Source organism: Podarcis bocagei (genome assembly GCF_964188305.1).
Source record: "Podarcis bocagei genome assembly, chromosome: 1".
Classification (NCBI taxonomy): domain Eukaryota; kingdom Metazoa; phylum Chordata; class Lepidosauria; order Squamata; family Lacertidae; genus Podarcis; species Podarcis bocagei.
Genome location: NC_138125.1, coordinates 3,723,692 through 3,740,890, shown reverse-complemented (window position 1 = coordinate 3,740,890; position 17,199 = coordinate 3,723,692). Strand labels below are relative to the sequence as shown.

At 46.9% G+C, this 17,199-nt stretch overlaps 1 protein-coding gene across 2 annotated transcripts; it reads left to right on the top strand.

The window, feature by feature from the left end:
• Positions 1-19: 19 nt before the first annotated feature.
• Positions 20-16,394, top strand: L2HGDH (L-2-hydroxyglutarate dehydrogenase). Of its 2 annotated transcripts, XM_081196340.1 has the most exons (10): positions 20-142; positions 3,856-3,971; positions 5,549-5,700; positions 6,667-6,798; positions 8,445-8,607; positions 10,516-10,550; positions 11,848-12,015; positions 13,403-13,560; positions 14,532-14,663; positions 15,074-16,394. In XM_081196340.1, exons 1-10 carry the CDS (start codon positions 21-23, stop codon positions 15,267-15,269), a joined length of 1,374 nt encoding a protein of 457 aa, XP_081052466.1. In that variant the 5' UTR covers position 20; the 3' UTR covers positions 15,270-16,394. The 2 variants fall into 2 exon arrangements, with proteins under 2 accessions (XP_081052466.1, XP_081052467.1); XM_081196341.1 differs by lacking the exons at positions 20-142; positions 3,856-3,971 and having other exon boundaries at positions 5,562-5,705.
• Positions 16,395-17,199: the final 805 nt, after the last annotated feature.

Here is a 17,199-nt window from a genome sequence, read left to right as displayed (position 1 = left end):
GGCGGCGGCTTGGGAGCGGCATGGCGCCGGTGTGCGGCCGGGCCTGCGTGTGGCGGGGCGGGCGGGCGCGCTGGCTGCGGCTCTTCTCCCCGGCGCCGGCCCGCCTTCTCCCCGCCAGGCGCCTCGGAGGGACCCCCGGGAGGTGAGCGGGCCGGGAGGGCAGGGGAACCGGCGCAGCTTGGGGGGAATTGAGGTGGAAGTGAAGCGGGCTCTGGCTGAGGGGCAGACCTAGGCCCGCCGGGGGTTTGGGGACTACAATTCCCAGCATCCCACGCGCCGGTCCTGGTAGCGAGGGATCATGGGAGTTGTAGTCCCGAAACAGCTGGGGCCTGGTTTAGGGCCTACTCTCTTGCCCCCATTAAAGGGAACAACAAACTGGATGTCCATTTCCAAAATATAAGATAAAAAGCAAATAAAACCTACATTGTCAATATTTGAAGCGGGCTTGGCTGGGAGGGCATAAGGACCAGAGCCGGATTTACATACAGTGGTGCCTCGCAAGACGAAATTAATTCGTTCCGCAAGTTTTTTCTTCTTGCGAGTTTTTCGTCTTGCGAAGCACGGTTTCCCATAGGAATGCATTGAAATTCAATTAATGCGTTCCTAGGGAAACCGCCTTCAGACCAGGTCCGGGGACAGTCTGTCCCCCGACCTCTTCTGAAGGCTGGGGGGGGGGGGGGGACAAGGGCTTTTCTTCCCACCGCCAGCCTTCGGCAGGCTGTTCTGAAGGCTGGCGGTGGGAAGAAAAGCCCTTCTTCCCACCTCCCGCCCCGCAAGCTCCGGGGACAGGAGGGCTTTGCTGCCGACCGCCAGCATTTTAAAAGCCCCTGCTGTCCCGGGGCGATTTTAAAATGCTGGCGGGCGGCAGCGAAGCCTCCGCTGTCCCGGGGCGATTTTAAAATGCTGGCGGGCGGCAGCGAAGGCTTCGCTGCTGCCCGCCAGCATTTTAAGATCGTCCGGGACAGCGGAGAAGTCTCCGCTGTCCCGGGAAGGCAGGCGGGGGAGGGAGCAAAGACTTTTGGCCCCCGCCGGCCTTCAGAAGAGGTCCAGGACATCTTCTGAAGGCCGGCGGTGGGCGAAGGTCTTTGCTCCCGACCGCCAGCATTTTAAAAGAGGTCCCCGGAGATTTCCCCATGGGCTTTCTTCTTGCGAAGCAAGCCCATAGGGAAATTCGTCTTGCGGAACGACTCAAAAACGGAAAACTCTTTCGTCTTGCGAGTTTTTCGTTTTGCGAGTTTTTCGTTTTGCGAGGCACCACTGTATAAGCGAAACAAGCTCTAGCTTAGGGCCCCACTCTCTTGGGGGTCCCCACAAAATTGAAGGGGAAAAAACAACTGGAGGCACATTTCCAAAATCTAAGATAAAAAACATATAAAATAAAACCTACCTACAGCAACCGTGTTTTGTGTTGTGTAGTCTCCTATGATGCCCTCTAGCCTGCTCCCTCAAAGATCCCTGGTTTGCTATATCAATATTGCTATATCAATTACAGTGGTACCTCGGGATGCGAACGGGATCCGTTCTGGAGCCCCGTTCGCATCTTGAAGTGAACGCAACCCATGTCTGCGCATGCGCGGATCACAATTTGCCATTTCCGCCAATTTGCTCATTTTGAGCACCTGCGCATGCGCGAGTGGCGAAACCCGGAAATAACGCGCTCCGTTACTTCTGGGGCACCACGGAGTGCAACCTGGAAATACTTAACTCGAAGCACATTTATCCCAAGGTATGACTGTACTTGGATAAAATAATAATCTAGCTGGGTTTCCCCAGCCACTCTGGATGGCTCCCAACAGAATATTAAAACATGATAAAACATCAAATGTTAAAAACTTCCCTAAACAGGGCTGCCTTCAGATATCTTCTAAAAGTCAGATAGTTGTTTCTTTCCTTGACATCTGATGGGAGGGCATTCCACAGGGCGGGTGCCACCACCGAGAAGGCCCTCTGCCTGGGGGTGTGGGGTTTTTAGCACCATTTTGGAACAGGAAGATGCGTAGTAATGAAACTGTTGCTATACTGGACCACTTCAGACTACAGTGGTATATCGGTCTACAAACTTAATTAGTTCCGGAAGTCCGTTCTTAACTCAAGTGTTCTTAAACCGAGGCACGCTTTCCCCAATGAGGCCTCCCGCCGCCAGTGCCCTTCCAGTGGTCTACTTCTATTCATCTTCTGGGGCAAAATTCACTAGCCAGAACACCTACTTCTGGTTTTGCGGAGTGCGTTGCCCGAATCGTTTGTTAACAGTACTGTTCTTAGACCAAGGTACCACTGTACTGTAGTCACTACAGGGAGGGAATTAGATTGTTAGGTTCCCTCCATTAAAACCTGGAGACACAGCTTAGTGGTAGAGCGCTTGTTTCAGCTGAGAACACAAGAAGTGCCTTTTTAAAATAGAAAGCATAATTTTAAATCCCAGAACATTGTCCTGCCCAGTTTGTTCACCTAACAACTTACATATTTGTGGCTCATTCACATCAACTGAAATGCCCTCTGTGCACCAGATAAGCTCAATATAAACTTAATATAGGGTTGCGATGTAAGCTGCCACCCCTTTCTTGAATCTGTATCTGTTAAATACTGTTAAACACTTGGGTATTACTATGACAAATATGAACTGTACATTGTTTCAAAATATTTATGTCAAAACGTGGGAAAAAGTTCAAAATTTAAAAAGATATGTCAGGATGTTAAAATTCTCATTGCTGGGCAAAATTTCAGTAATAAAAATGAATGTTTTGCCTAGAAAAAAAGAAGTGCCTGTTGGATCTGACCCAGCCTCCTGCTCTTACGGTGGCCAGACAGATACTTCTGGGAAGCCCAAAAGTGAGACCGCAGTGCAACAGTGTGCTCCTCACCTGGTTCTGGAGGTAGACCATAGCCATCGTAGAGAAGGCTGTGATGGTAAAATGAGACACAGGATGTACATATAACCGATAAATGAAAGATCTGGTTTAAAGAGTCGGACAGGACAACAGGTGATGTGAAAGACAAGCTGGAGAGCAGCTGCAAGTAAGAGGAGACCACAGGAACTTCCACACTTGTGTTTTGTGTGGAATTGCGATTCTTGGTTCCCTCATTTGTTCTGGGGCATCCACACGATGCTGTCCAGTCATCGCCATTCTGTCTTTTCCCTGCTGCTCTTCTGTCTTCTCAGCCCAAAGACAGTCAACGACTTTTTAGGGGAACAGAAGAGCAGTACAATCTTTAATGGTGTAAATGCGTATAATGTCACTCTCCCATCTTTTTTTAAAGGGCGGGGATTTTGGCATGGGCTTTGACGTAATGGGACAGTGAACAGCTCAGCCCACATTTGTTATAACTTTCATTTTTTTACTTAAAAAATCTTTTAAAGGTCAAGGGACCCCTGACCATTAGGTCCAGTCGTGGCCGACTCTGGGGTTGCGGCGCTCATCTCGCTTTATTGGCCGAGGGAGCCGGCATACAGCTCCCGGGTCATGTGGCCAGCATGACTAAGCCACTTCTGGCGAACCAGAGCAGTGCACGGAAACGCCGTTTTCCTTCCCGCTGGAGCGGTACCTACTTATCTACTTGCACTTTGACGTGCTTTCGAACTGCTAGGCTGGCAGGAGCAGGGACCGAGTAATGGGAGCTCACCCCATTGCGGGGATTCGAACCGCCGACCTTCTGATCGGCAAGTCCTAGGCTCTGGGGTTTAACCCACAGCGCCACCCGCATCCCTTACGGGAAAAAAATCTTTTACGTAAATGCAAAAAAAGCAAAAACAAAACAGACCCCTCTTGGAAATTGTCTGATAGCTTTTGACCGATATAAGTTCTTTGCCGGTGTGGAGTGTGTGATTTTCATTCTTCTCAAACCCGTTTTTAATAGCACTTTCGATGTGGCTGTTGTCGGCGCTGGGATTGTGGGGCTTGCATCGGCCAGGGAGCTCAGCCTGCGACATCCATCCCTCACTTTTGGAGTGCTGGAAAAGGAGAAGGAGTTGGGTATGATATCTGAATCTGATAAAAGAGCTCATCGCCTTCTGTATTAGTTTCCCTCATGCATTTTTAACTTCCTCCTGCCCCATCTTCCAGATATGGTGGTGGTTGTTTAAATGGCTTACTAAAAGGCATCGTTCAGTTAGGCGCAACCCAGTGGGAACGTTTCTTGTGAGGGGCCAATTTTGTACAACTTCCCATTTATCTTAAAAGGCCTACTGCATGGAAAGGGGTGCTCTCCACCCTGCCCCTTATTCCACCAAAATTAGGCTTGGAAGAAGACTTTATTGTCACCAGTAAGAGCTTTTTTTCAAGCCTAATTGCAAAGGGGGGGAGGGCAATTTGGAGGGCTGGTGGCAGTGGATGGGGGACGAGCTAATCCGTCATTGCAAACTTTTCCTTATACATTTCTGGTCAGTTTACACCGCATTTATAGTTACTTCTCATGGCTTGAAGTCTGAAGAATCACCTGGCGGTTTAAATATGTATTTCACCTGACAGTTAAAAAGAATACAATGGTGCCCCGCAAGACGAAATTAATTTGTTCCGCAAGTTTTGTCGTCTAGCTAATTTTTCGTCTTGTGAATCACGAAATCCCATAGGAATGCATTGAAAATCAATTAATGCGTTCCTATGGTCAAACAAAGCCAAATTTGGTACAACAACAGTTTATTAACTGCTCTTTAAAGTCACACATACTGTAAAGAGCAGTTCAAAAATTGAAGGGAAAATAAATTAACTTTATAAACATGACAGAAAAACATTTAAAAATCAACAAAGTGTATAGTACATTTTCTAAGACTCTGGGGGACCACTCGAAGAAGGCTCCTCTTCCACTCTTTGCTTCTTGCTGAAGAACCCCCTCCTCAACTGTTCCCCCAGCCACCCACCACACAGAAATTCAAATCCAGATTTTTTTTAAAAAAAGAGCAGAGTGGCCCAATGGTCACAGAAAATCATAAAAATGCAGAAAAAAACACACAAGCTTCCAGATTCTTGCAAACCCCTCCCCAACTGTTCCCCCAGCCACCCAGCACACAGAAATTCAAATCCAGAATTTTTTTTAAAAAAGAGCAGAGTGGCCCAATGGTCACAGAAAATCATAAAAATGCAGAAAAAAACACACAAGCTTCCAGATTCTTGCAAACCCCTCCCCAACACCAAGTCCTTGAATTCCAAACACCCCAACCCAAAATCCAAAACCCCCCAAAAAAGTTTTAAAAACTTAACTTACCAAATGGCTGCAAAAGAAGTTCTGGAAAAGCTTCAAAAATCACCAAAGTCTTTAAAAACCTCAAAAAAGGCTACTATGTACACTGCGTTCTATGAGTTGCTCCTCGAAGTCAAGTCGCAACTGTATTAACAGTGTTAAGAAAAAGGAAACAAACTTGCAAGACGTTTTCGTCTTGCGAAGCAAGCCCATAGGGAAATTCGTCTTGCGAGGCAAATCGAAAACGGAAAAACCTTTCGTCTAGCGAGTTTTTTGTCTTGCGAGGCATTCGTCTTGCGAGGTACCACTGTAATGGTCCATGCAGCATGTATTTCAATATTTCTCCTTATTTGTAACACATTTCTCCAACTAGCCTTCCACCAGAGTGGGCACAACAGCGGTGTTATTCACAGTGGGATCTACTACAAACCGGGATCTCTAAAAGCGAAGCTGTGTGTGGAGGGGGCTGCCCTCTGCTATGAGTACTGTGACCAAAAGGGAATCCCGTATAAACAATGCGGCAAGGTATGGTAGGTGCAGCACTTTTTGCTTTTCTGTTCCAGCAACTCTTAATATCCTTGTAGAGCACTGTACATCAAAAGAGTCCTTACACCTTTGCTTTATAAATTTGAATTTTCTGACTGCCGTAAGAAGTCTCCTAAGGCCATGCAGACAGAGCTGTTCCACCTGGCCTTTGGTTTGGAATCAGTCTGACCCTTATGTTTCCCTCCCCTTATGGTTTTGATCTATGGGCTACTATTAAAATGAGGCTGCATTTTAGATTGTATTTTAACCTGTATTTTAAATTGGTTTTTTTCTTTCTTTCCTCCCCTATTATGTTTTTCTTGTAATTTTACTGGTGTTAGCCGCCCTGAGTCCGGCTCTGACGGGGGAGGACAGGATTTAAATAAATTATTATTATTATTATTATTATTATTATTATTATTATTAGTGGTACATCGGCAATGAATTAACTGAGTTTCCTGGTCTTAATTAGGGGTCTTGCTCAGTGAAGCCCCAATCACGAACTGGACCCAGGATGAGATATAGCTATAAAAAAAAAACACTCTGAAAATGCTCTGAAAAAACATTTATAATGTTTTATTTTTACTAATGTAGCTGAGTCCTTGACCTTTTGGATATATCGGGGAAAACACACCAACTGGTAGATTAGTAGATTACGGGACCCCTTTGCATCCCCTTCCCCCCCAAAAAAGCATAACTTCCCAAAAAAGCTCAACAACTAGATCACTACCAGTTTTTTTTATAGTGGGAGTAGATTGCAGTCCCTTGGAAGTTGGACAAGCCTGACCTATGCCAAGTTTTTGAAAAGAGCATTAATTTCCATTCCGTTAAACTTGTATTTAATTACTATGACAACATGACGTTCCTGCTGCTCCATCCCACACAGCACGGTTGTCGTTACCTTTGCTCTTTTGTTGCATTTTTACTCTGTGGCTGGCACTGTAACTTCCTTTATTTCTTCTGCAGCTGATCGTTGCAGCTGAACAGGAAGAAGTTCCGAGACTCAAGGCACTGTATGAGAGAGGCCTGCAGAACGAGGTCCGCGGACTGAAACTCATCTCTTCCAAAGAAATGCAAGCGAAGGAGCCCTACTGCCGGGTACGCGACCTCCTTCGATGGGATGCATCTTTTCCGTTCTAGGAACCTTTCGGAGGGGGTTGGGATCTAGGGAAGCCCAGGGCAGCTGTTCACCTCCCCATCTAAATTGCAGTGGTACCTCGGCTTACAAACGCTTCGGTTTACAAACTCCGCTAACCCGGAAGTAGAACTTTGCCCCAGGATGAGAATGGAAATCGCATGCTGGCAGTGCGGCGGCAGCAGGAGGCCCCATTAGCGAAAGTGCATCTCAGGTTAAGAACAGTTTTGGGTTAAGAACGGACCTCCGGAACGAATTAAGTTCATAACCCTCCATTAAAGGAGCATAAGAACCTGTCTTCTGATGAGTCACATCATTGATCCATCTAGATAAGAGGTGGAAGCCTCTGGCCAGCAGACCATTAATAGCCTATCAGGCTATTATCCCCCAAGCTTCACCCATGGGAGTGACCTCAGCTGATGGGCGTGAGGACAGGATTTAATTCTGCATTGGCTGCATGATTCTGTTCCCAGGCAGCAGGAGCGAGCTACTTCAAAGAGCACCTCTGTGGTTTGAAGGAGAAGCGCAGAAAGCTCTTGGTAACATCTTCCCGCGAGGAGGTTTACAAATGTACAGAGCGCTCTTTGAAAGCCCTGTAGTTTGCTTTGAGGTCCCGACAATCAGGTTCTTCAAAGTCAAGTGGGTGATGTCACTGCGACACCAGAGGATTGGCAGATGGGCGGCCCCACACACCTGCCAGCTTTCGCCTGCCGCGGGTGCAGGAGATAAAGATCAGGCCCTTCAACCAGAAAAGGTGGCCCACCCGCTGTTTAGATCAGCTCTGTCTGCACTGGCAGCAGTCCTCTAGCCTTTTGTTTTCACTGAAGGCTGGAGAGCAAGAGGGGTCGGTGCGCACAGACCCCTCTTGCTCTCCAGGCTTCAGGGATAGCCGCCTGAAGCCTTTGGAGCGCAGCGGGACCTCGCGCTGCGCTCCAAAGGCTTTGGGTTTCTTTTGCTGAAAGCCGGGAGAGCTGTTCTAGCTTGGGGATGGCTGCGCATAGCCTCTGCAGGGCAGTGGGGTGAAGGCTCCCCGTGCCCTGCAGAGGCTTCGCACAAAGCTAGAACAGCTAGAGGGAGCGCTGCGCAGCACTCCCTCTAGCTATTCTGGCTTTTGGATGGCCCCGCGAAGCCTCTGCAGGGCATGGGGATGAAGGCTCCCCGTGCCCTGCGGAGGCTTTGCACAAAGCTATCCCAGCTATCCCAGAAGCCAGAACAGCAAGAGGCTATCCCAGAAGCCAGATCCCTCTTGCTGTTCTGGCTTCTGGGATTCAGAATTTTTTTTTTTCTTGTTTCCTCCCCCCCAAACTAGGTGCGTCATATCGTCTGGTGTGTCCTATAGAGTGAAAAATACGGTATATAAGCCCTTCTGGACCAAGCCAAAGGGGGCCTCCCGCAGCGGCCGAGCAGATGTCTGTGGGGAGCCCACAAACTCTCTCCTGCTTGCGTCACCCAGCAGCTGACTGGGAATTGGAGGTCCTTTGTGTTTACTGCTCAAGAGTGCTGCTTAGGAGCCTGTCTGGAATGGCAGCTTCTGAGCTGGCCTGAAATGGGGTCTTCCTCCTTCTTGAAAACTCTCTGTGGCCCTAAATCCCTTTGAATGCCTTTTCAGGGTTTGATGGCCCTGGACTCGCCATACACAGGCATTGTGAACTACAGGCAGGTGGCCTTTGCCTACGCTGAGGATTTCCAGGCAGCCGGAGGGACTGTTTTGACGGACTTTGAGGTCAAGGGCATGGAAATGGCCAAAGAAAGTCCTGCTGGAAGTGAAGATGGTAAGAAGCTTTCCTTCTGACTTCTTTGTCCTTCCTTCCCACTTTGGCAGTCTTCCTCCGTGAGGTTCTGTGCTGATACCCAGCACAGGTTCAGAATGCCGCGGCGAGACTCCTTACAGGATCCTCGCTGCGAGATCACATTCACCCGGTGCTATACCAGCTGCACTGGCTCCCGGTGGAGTACAGGATCAGGTTTAAGGTGCTGGTTTTAACCTTTGAAGCCCTATACAGCCGAGGACCCTCGTACCTATGGGACCACCTCTCCTGGTATGTCCCACAGAGGAACTTACGGTCTTCAAATAAAAACATCTTGAAGGTCCCAGGCCGCAGAGAGTTTAGGCTGGCCTCAACCAGAGCCAGGGCTTTTTCGGCTGTGGCTCCGATCTGGTGGAACGCTCTGCCACAAGAGACTAGGGCCCTGTGGGACTTGACATCTTTCCGCAGGGCCTGCAAGACAGAGCTGTTCCACCAGGCCTTTGGCCAGGGCACAGCCTGACTCCCTCCTTTGGCAGTCTTCACAGAATCTCTAGCCCAATGGTTGCCATCAATTTGATTTGAATTAATTTTATAATGAATGATTTTAGAATGTTGTACTATTTTATTGTTGTTAGCCACCCTGAGCCCGGCTCCGGCTGGGGAGGGCAGGATATAAATAAAATTTATTATTATTACTATTATTATTATTATTATTATTATTATTTGCAGTCCTGGAGCTCACAGCTTCTCAGGTGCTTCTGGAGATCCTGCGGTTCATGGGATCATCTAGGGGAGCGACATGGAATGTTTTCAGGTGGATGTAGGAATCGCTTTAGAGACCATCCTGGGAGATGCAAAATTCCAGAACTAGCCCATAGCCTAAATTCAAAGAAGCCATAGCTGAGAGAAAGCTGCGGCAATTGAGTAAACTTTTCTTCCTTGCACTTAAATAGGAAATCGTTAGTTTATAGTAGGTATTCTGAAAATATTTTAAAACACAACTGGCGCCTTGGAACTGAAGCCGTTCTCTGAAACTTTTCACTAAAACGCGATGATAGCACATTCTCTTTTTTGGCCCGTGGTCTGACTATTTTGTATTGTGGGTACATTGAAAACGTGCCTATTTGTCACCAACTGAGTCTGCAGAGCAGTGGAGGCTGTGCGGAGGCAGGGAGAGGGTGAAAGAGGCAAGCTAAATACCTCTTGCTTATGGGTCACTTCTGAAAGAGCAGCTTATCTCTCTTTAAGGGTAGAAACTCAAGCTCAGTAGCAGAGAACCTCCCTTGTATTCAGAAGGTTTCAGGTTCAATCCCCAGTCTCTCTTGCCCCACTCCTCTCTGCCTGAGATGCTGGAGATCTATTGCCCATCACAGCAGATAATACTGGCCTAGAGGGAAAAATGTCCTGACCATGGAATTAGAAGGTTGGTGAAAACTCCTGTTCCATTCTGCTGGGTACAGCTTTGTTTTTAGCCTGGGCTGCCCTAAGTATTTAGGGCCTGAGGGACACGGGTGGCACTGTGGGTTAAAGCACAGAGCCTAGGACTTGCCGATCAGAAGGTCGATGGTTCGAAACCCCGCAACAGGGTGAGCTCCCGTTGCTCTGTCCCTGCTCCTGCCAACCTAGCAGTTTGAAAGCCCATCAAAGTGCAAGTAGATAAATAGGTACCACTCTGGTGGGAAGGTAAACGGCATTTTCGTGAGCTGCTCTGGTTTGCCAGAAGTGGCTTAGTCATGCTGGCCACATGACCCGGAAGCTGTATGCTGGCTCCCTCAGCCAATAAAGCGAGATGAGCACCGCAACCCCAGAGTCGGCCACTGACAAGTTATCTGCCTGACAAGTTCTTCTGTTTTGTCCTTGTGGTTCAGATGTTCTGTTTATATGTAGTTGTTTTATGTGTGCCATTTATAGTTTTCATCTTATTGTTTACAGGGATGAAATATCCAATTGTTGTTAGAAACTCAAAGGTAAGTCCAAGCTTTCAGATTACATTTTACTTTTCAAGTGCAGAATATTTTCTTTCGTGTTTTGGCATTTGTTGCATGTCAGACGTACAAATACTTTAACCACGATTGCTGTCGTCACCACAAAAACAGTTTGAGATGGATATTAATATGAGTCAAGCAGCTCTTGCCTCGAGGGCTTCATAGTCCTTTCCCTGCTCAAGGTCTAGTCTTAAGAGAGGATGGTGCCTGACTCGCTCGGAAGGTGGTGGACTCTCCTTCATTGAAGGGTTTTAAGCGGAGGTTGGATGGTCATCGGTCATGGAATTGAGATCCCTGCATAGCAAGCACAGGACTGGATGACCCTTGGTGTCCCTTCCAACTCTACAATTCTGGGATTCTATGACCCTGCCCTACCTCAAGCGCTTCTTATGTGGAACCTGAATCTGCAGTTCTGCCTGCACAGCAGCTGCCTCAGACCCCTTGCTCCTCTGCGAAGGAATAGAAAAGACACTGGCAGGTCACCCAGTGAGGACCAACTGGGGGGTTCCAGGCTGGGATTCTGCACCTTTAATTCCTGCCGGCTTGGCTATCAGCAAGCCATACCAGTCTCCTCTGGGAGCTCTCCATGGTCCTGAAGAGCCTGCCAGGTGCTCTTTGGCCTGTCAGACCACTCCTGGTCAAGATCAGGCCTCTTCACCTCCACCTGTCACACTAGAACAGGTACCTTCAAGCATGGTGAAGTGATGGACATGAGGCAGGAGTTGATAATGCAGGTGAGCTGCGCACAGGTGAGCTGCAAGCAAGCTGCCGGCCAGCTCTGTGGAGCCTCCTTTTATTGACACAATATGCAAACCCAGGCAGATACATTTTGGGCTGTGACTTTTACACATCTTCCAGTTCCGAGATCATGGGGTAGTACAAAGTAATTTTGGCACCTGTTTCCACCGCGTCATTTTCCCTTTGCACAGTGTATGACAAAGGAGACAAAGGTCTCAGAGACAAAGGTTACAGACAGGACACAGCAGACTACTGAGACCACAAAAGGTTAGACAGAGGGAACGATTTTCAGACAGCTGTGGCTTTGTCTGTGAGGGGGAGTGTGCTCCGCACCCCAAGGTCACGCGTGCAGGCAGGCTGAGGCTGCCTGCGGGTGGGGAGTGTTCTCCGCACCCAGTGATCATCCCTACACACGGGGAGCAGCAGGCTAGAAGGTGTGGAAGTGGAAGGATAAACAGACAGCCTAGCGGGTCAGCTGGTTTTGTGACGATGTTAGATGGAGCTATAGTTTTGCTGAGCCTCGACATCTTCTTTTGCGCAGGGGGAGGAAATCCATTGTCGGCATCTTGTGTCCTGTGCAGGGCTTTATTCGGACCGCATCTCTCAGATCAGTGGCTGCAGCCCGGAGCCTCGCATTGTTCCATTCCGGGGTGATTACTTGGTGTTGAAGCCAGAGAAGTGCTATTTGGTAAAAGGAAATATTTATCCGGTACGTCAATTTACGGAGAACTTGAGAAAGCCCCTGGTGCTTCTGGATGCTTTGAGTACTGGTGTTATTTATTTAATACAATATTTAATATTTACTCAGCTGTACACATAGTGTGAGAGGCCTTATAGTTTCATGGCAGAGCCACTCTGCGTACTTTAGCCTATTTGAACTACTTTGGCTTTCCTCTAATGAATCTTGGGATTGTCCTCTTCTGAGAATCTTCCTCAACCTGTGGAACGCCCTCCCTTCAGATGTGAAGGAAATAAGCAGCTATCTTATCTTTAAAAGACACCTGAAGGCAGCCCTGTTTAGGGAAGTTTTTAATATTTAATGCTGTATTGTTTTTAACACTCAATTGGGAGCCGCCCAGAGTGGCTGGGGAAACTCAGCCAGATGGGCGGGGTATAAGTAATAAATTATTATTATTATTATTATTATTATTATTATTATTATTATTATTATTATTATTATTATTAACCACAGGGAAAATGAGTCCTGTGGCTTTGGTGGTCAAAGACACGTACAATGCCGGTGGGAAAGTTACATAGATATTGAAATGACCTAATCTGAACCAGTCTGCTTTAGAGAGGGTATATTTGGGAAATGTTGGCTGCTCTAAGCAATTTCCCAGAATATTCCAAGTTACTGCTGCCAATTTCTAGTGGTTAAGAGCAGTAGTCTCGTAATCTGGGGAACCAGGTTCGCATCTCCGCTCCTCCACATGCAGCTGCTGGGTGACCTTGGGCCAGTCACACTTCTCTGAAGTCTCTCAGCCCCACTCACCTCACAGAGTGTTTGTTGTGGGGGAGGAAGGGAAAGGAGAATGTTAGCCGCTTTGAGACTCCTGAAGGGGAGTGAAAGGCGGGATATCAAATCCAAACTCTTCTTCTTCTTCTTCTTCTTCTTCCTCCATTCTGACTTAAAAGCATCTCTCTCCACACTCCCCAGGATGCTGATTTTTATATATCCATACATTTAGCTAAGTAAGAGATTGTATCTCGATAGACACAATCCTCGGAGATGTATTTAGGTCCACACATAAACAAATCTTTCTCGGGAGGGCAGAAAAGAAGAAGGTGTGTGTGACTACAAGTGTTGTTGCTCATATTTATCATGTGATGTGCCTAGCCTAAAGGACTTCACAAAGATTGGCACTGAGGCACATGGGGGGGGGGGAGCTCCACCTGATGAACTATAATTGCCAGATCCCCAGCTTTCATTTAAAAAGAGGGTGTGTGGGTGTGAGAGACAAGCCTGCTCCCTTCTTTTCAGTGTTTTCTTTGGTTTGCGCCATTCAGAGAGATGCTCCTTGGGCCATTCTTGTGTGATGCAGAGTGTGGTTCTTTCAAATGCGTTTTGACTCCCGAGTGTGTTTCTCGTGCTTTAGGTGCCTGATCCCCGTTTCCCCTTCCTGGGTGTCCATTTCACCCCGAGGATGGATGGCAGTGTTTGGCTCGGGCCTAACGCCGTGCTTGCCTTCAAACGAGAGGGCTACAGATTTTATGACTTCAGTTTCGAAGACTTTGTAGACGCGGCAGCTTACAGGTAGTGTCCTCTTTCCATTCCTCTGCAGGTGAAGAGTGAGAATCTCATTACCTCTGCCCTGTCCCACTTTTCTGCAGTCTGTAGTATGAACTATAGTAATCCCAGGAAGCATCATGCTGCTTGCTATGGGCGATGGAGACCTGCTCCTTGCATAGGTTGTTCTCCAGGGTGTTATGGGTTGAGCGTGTGCGTTTCTGGTGCTACAGGGAACACCAGGGGGTGGGTACAGTTTCTGTAATATATTTTTTCCCCTGTATTGTTGCTCTTTCCTCTTAAGTCAGCCAGCCCCCGAGCCCTTGACTTTGGCTGCATCTCGGAGCTAAGGAGCAAAAGGACTATTTAATCTTGTCACTTTTTAAAAAAGCATTAAGCACACCTGTAACATACAGTGTTAGTGAGGGACTACCATATCTGTTATAAAAATGAGAGCTTGGTAGCACCTTCAAAGTTGAACAGGTTTTTTAAAGTTAACTGATGTGGTTAAACTATTTTTTTAACTAAAAAAAACCCCTTAGACTTTTAGCACGCATGAAAAACTTAAAACAAATCCTTATTTCCTGATGAATAGCCTTTGGACTATAACGTAACTTAAATAGAAAATTTAAAAATCTTTAGAAAGATTTTTCCTCCAAAACCATTTTATTTTAAAAATCCAATTTAAATAAAAAAAAATCTGATTTGAATTTTTAAAAATATGATTTATTTTTTTAAAAAAATCATGGATTTTTATCCACCCTGCTTTGTGAATGGTAACGGCAAATAGTTTACATATGATTACGTTTACACTTCATCATGAGGGACTTTTTTTGCATTTCTTTCATTTTTGACTGCTCTGCTTACATTTTTCCTTTACGTGTGTGTGTGTGTGTGTGTGTGTTTGCATGCATGTGTATGTACATGTCTGTCTGTCTGTCTGTCTATCTATCTATGAATGGAAGCTACTTGCAATAAATGTTGCTTTCCCTCCCCAGTGGCCTATGGAAGCTGGTGTTGAGGAACTTCTCTTATGGAATGGGAGAAATGTACAGAGCGTGTTTCCTTAGTGCTCAGGTGAAGCAGCTGCAGAAATTTATACCAGAAGTTACCATCGATGATATACTCAGGTAATCCTTTGGGGGATTTAGACATCACGGAAGATGAGAAGAGCCCGGCTGCAAGTCCTGCACCTGGTTCTCACAGTGGCCAAACAGATCCCACTTCTGGGAAGCCTTAAAGCAACGGCAGGGCTCTCCTGACCTGTGATTCCCAGCAGAGGCATACCACCTCCGACAGTGATGTTGGATAAAGGATGGTATATAAATCTAATAAATTTTAAAAAGCGCCCGAGATACGCAGTTTCCACTTAAAACAGCATATGAGCATCTGTAGGGTCTAACAGCAATTTAAGCATTTTGTTCCTAGACAAGCAGGCTGGGTCCCAAGTCTCCTGTTGCATAAGCTGTGATAATCAGAGATACAATTCAAGGTCCACTTTGCCCTGTTTGAATGCCCAGCTTCTCCTTTCTTTTTGCAGAGGCCCAGCAGGGGTCAGAGCTCAGGCCTTGGACAACGACGGAAACTTGATTGACGACTTTGTGTTTGACGGAGGCACTGGAGACATCGGCAGCCGAATCCTCCATGTCAGAAATGCCCCCTCACCTGCTGCTACCTCCTCCCTGGCCATTGCGAAAATGATCGCTAACGAGGTGGAGCGGAGATTTGAGCTCTGATGGAATCCAGGAGGCCCGTTGGACCTCTTTGTGTTCAGACACTGTGCTTGGAAGGGTGGCAGTCAAGGAAATGATAGGGAGGTGGCCTTTTGGGGAGAAGCAATCAGAAAGAGAGGCTGCCAACTGGATTGCCTTGCAGAAGCCTCAAGCTTTGCAATGTTCTGATGAGCCTCAGAAGTCATGCCACGTAAGGTCAAACACCAGTCAGGTCCATTAGATGCCGTATTAATTTGGCAGGGGAAATTGGTCCTGTGGTGTACTCAGGAATGTAGTTAGAGCAGCAGACATCACCACTCTTTCTCCTTATAATTTCGCTTTTGAACTAACTGGGTATGCAGGCGTTGTGGCTGTTTTAATTTCCCTCCGTCCCAAAATCACCTGAAAAAGGCACAGAAGGAACACAGTCTGCTCTCCACAAAAAGGGGGTTGTCTCCCCAAAACACGGTAAACCCACAACTCTGTCTTTCTCCCTGCCCATGCCAGGCCACACTGTGGGTTGTGGCAATTGCAGTAACAGGCGGGTGGTACCATTGCCAATGTGCCCTGAGCCCCAGGGAAGGATACCTGTTTATCAGAGTACTGAATGTGATTCCCACCTTCCAACTTGCAGAACATAGGAAGTACACCGCTGGCACGATCCAGAGGGAAGTGCTCATGGGGGGTTGGACTAGATGCCTCTTAGGATCCCCTCCAACCTTACAATTCTACCATTCCAAGCCCCATTGAGTAGCTGAGAAGTGTGCGGGAGGACAGTAATAGATAGTCCTCTAAATATTGGATGCACGGAGTGGTTTGGTCAGATTGAGTGGTGCTTTTTCTTTGGAGGGTTTTTTTGGTTCAGTCTTCATTGAAAATGGGCTAACGAATCGGTGTTTCATTTTCTGGTTAGATCTACATATGCACACAATCTTCATTTACTGAATAGTACAGATATGCAGAGATCAGGAAAAACACGTTGTATCCAATTAAATGCAAGCTATTTTTATAAAACAAAGGATAATGGTGGTATATGATTAGAAGCAAAAACAGCCATAATCTGGATCTACGTTTTTAGAATGTGAATTCATGCAAAACTTGTGCATTACGATCAATAAACTTACACAAAAACTGTTGCATAAACACAAATGTGTTGTCTTCATTGAGTTATGGTGTACATTACATTATGTTTCTATTCCAAATGGACTGTGAATCACTGCAGTTCTTGGTGTTACAGTCGTCTGCATCCCAATATTTTTTGGACCCAACCATCCGCTTAGGTGAGGAATGTGAAAGCCTGACTTCTTGACGCCCCTTTTCTGTCTGCAGAACCCCCTTCCAACCTTCCTACTGAACCTCTGCCTTGTGAAGCAGGAAAACTTGCTTGTTGCACTTAAAACTACATTCAGACACCAGTGAAAGCTGAAAAGGAGAGAAGCAAAGCTGTTGTACCCTGGATGGGGAAAGAGGCTGCAAATAAATCCCCCCCCGTAAATGTCTGTTGCCACCACCTTTCAAGGCAGCAGAGGCAGGAGTTACGTGTTACCAGTGCTTAATACCACTAGGAGAACCTAGTATTCTGGATCTGTTACTATAAGGGCAACATCGGATATATATAACACCAAATCAGTCTGAAAATTAGTGTACTGTGTATATTGTATATTGTTAAAAGAGAATTATATGAAAATGATGTACCAATGGTCGTCTTCTGCAGCGATCATTCGTAGCCGAGTAAGATTGTCTTCCATAAACATGATTTTAACAATGAGTCCGTAAGTGACTGTGGAGGCCAATTCTGGATCCACACATCCTTCCACAGTGGGGACATTGTGTGCCTTCCTTTTAGCACGTTTCTCCCTTGCGTCCTGAGTTCGAGTGTCTTCAAAGTCCATGACACCTTTGGTGAAGGCTGTTCTCCAACTGGAGCACTCACAGGCCAGTGTTTCTCAGTTGT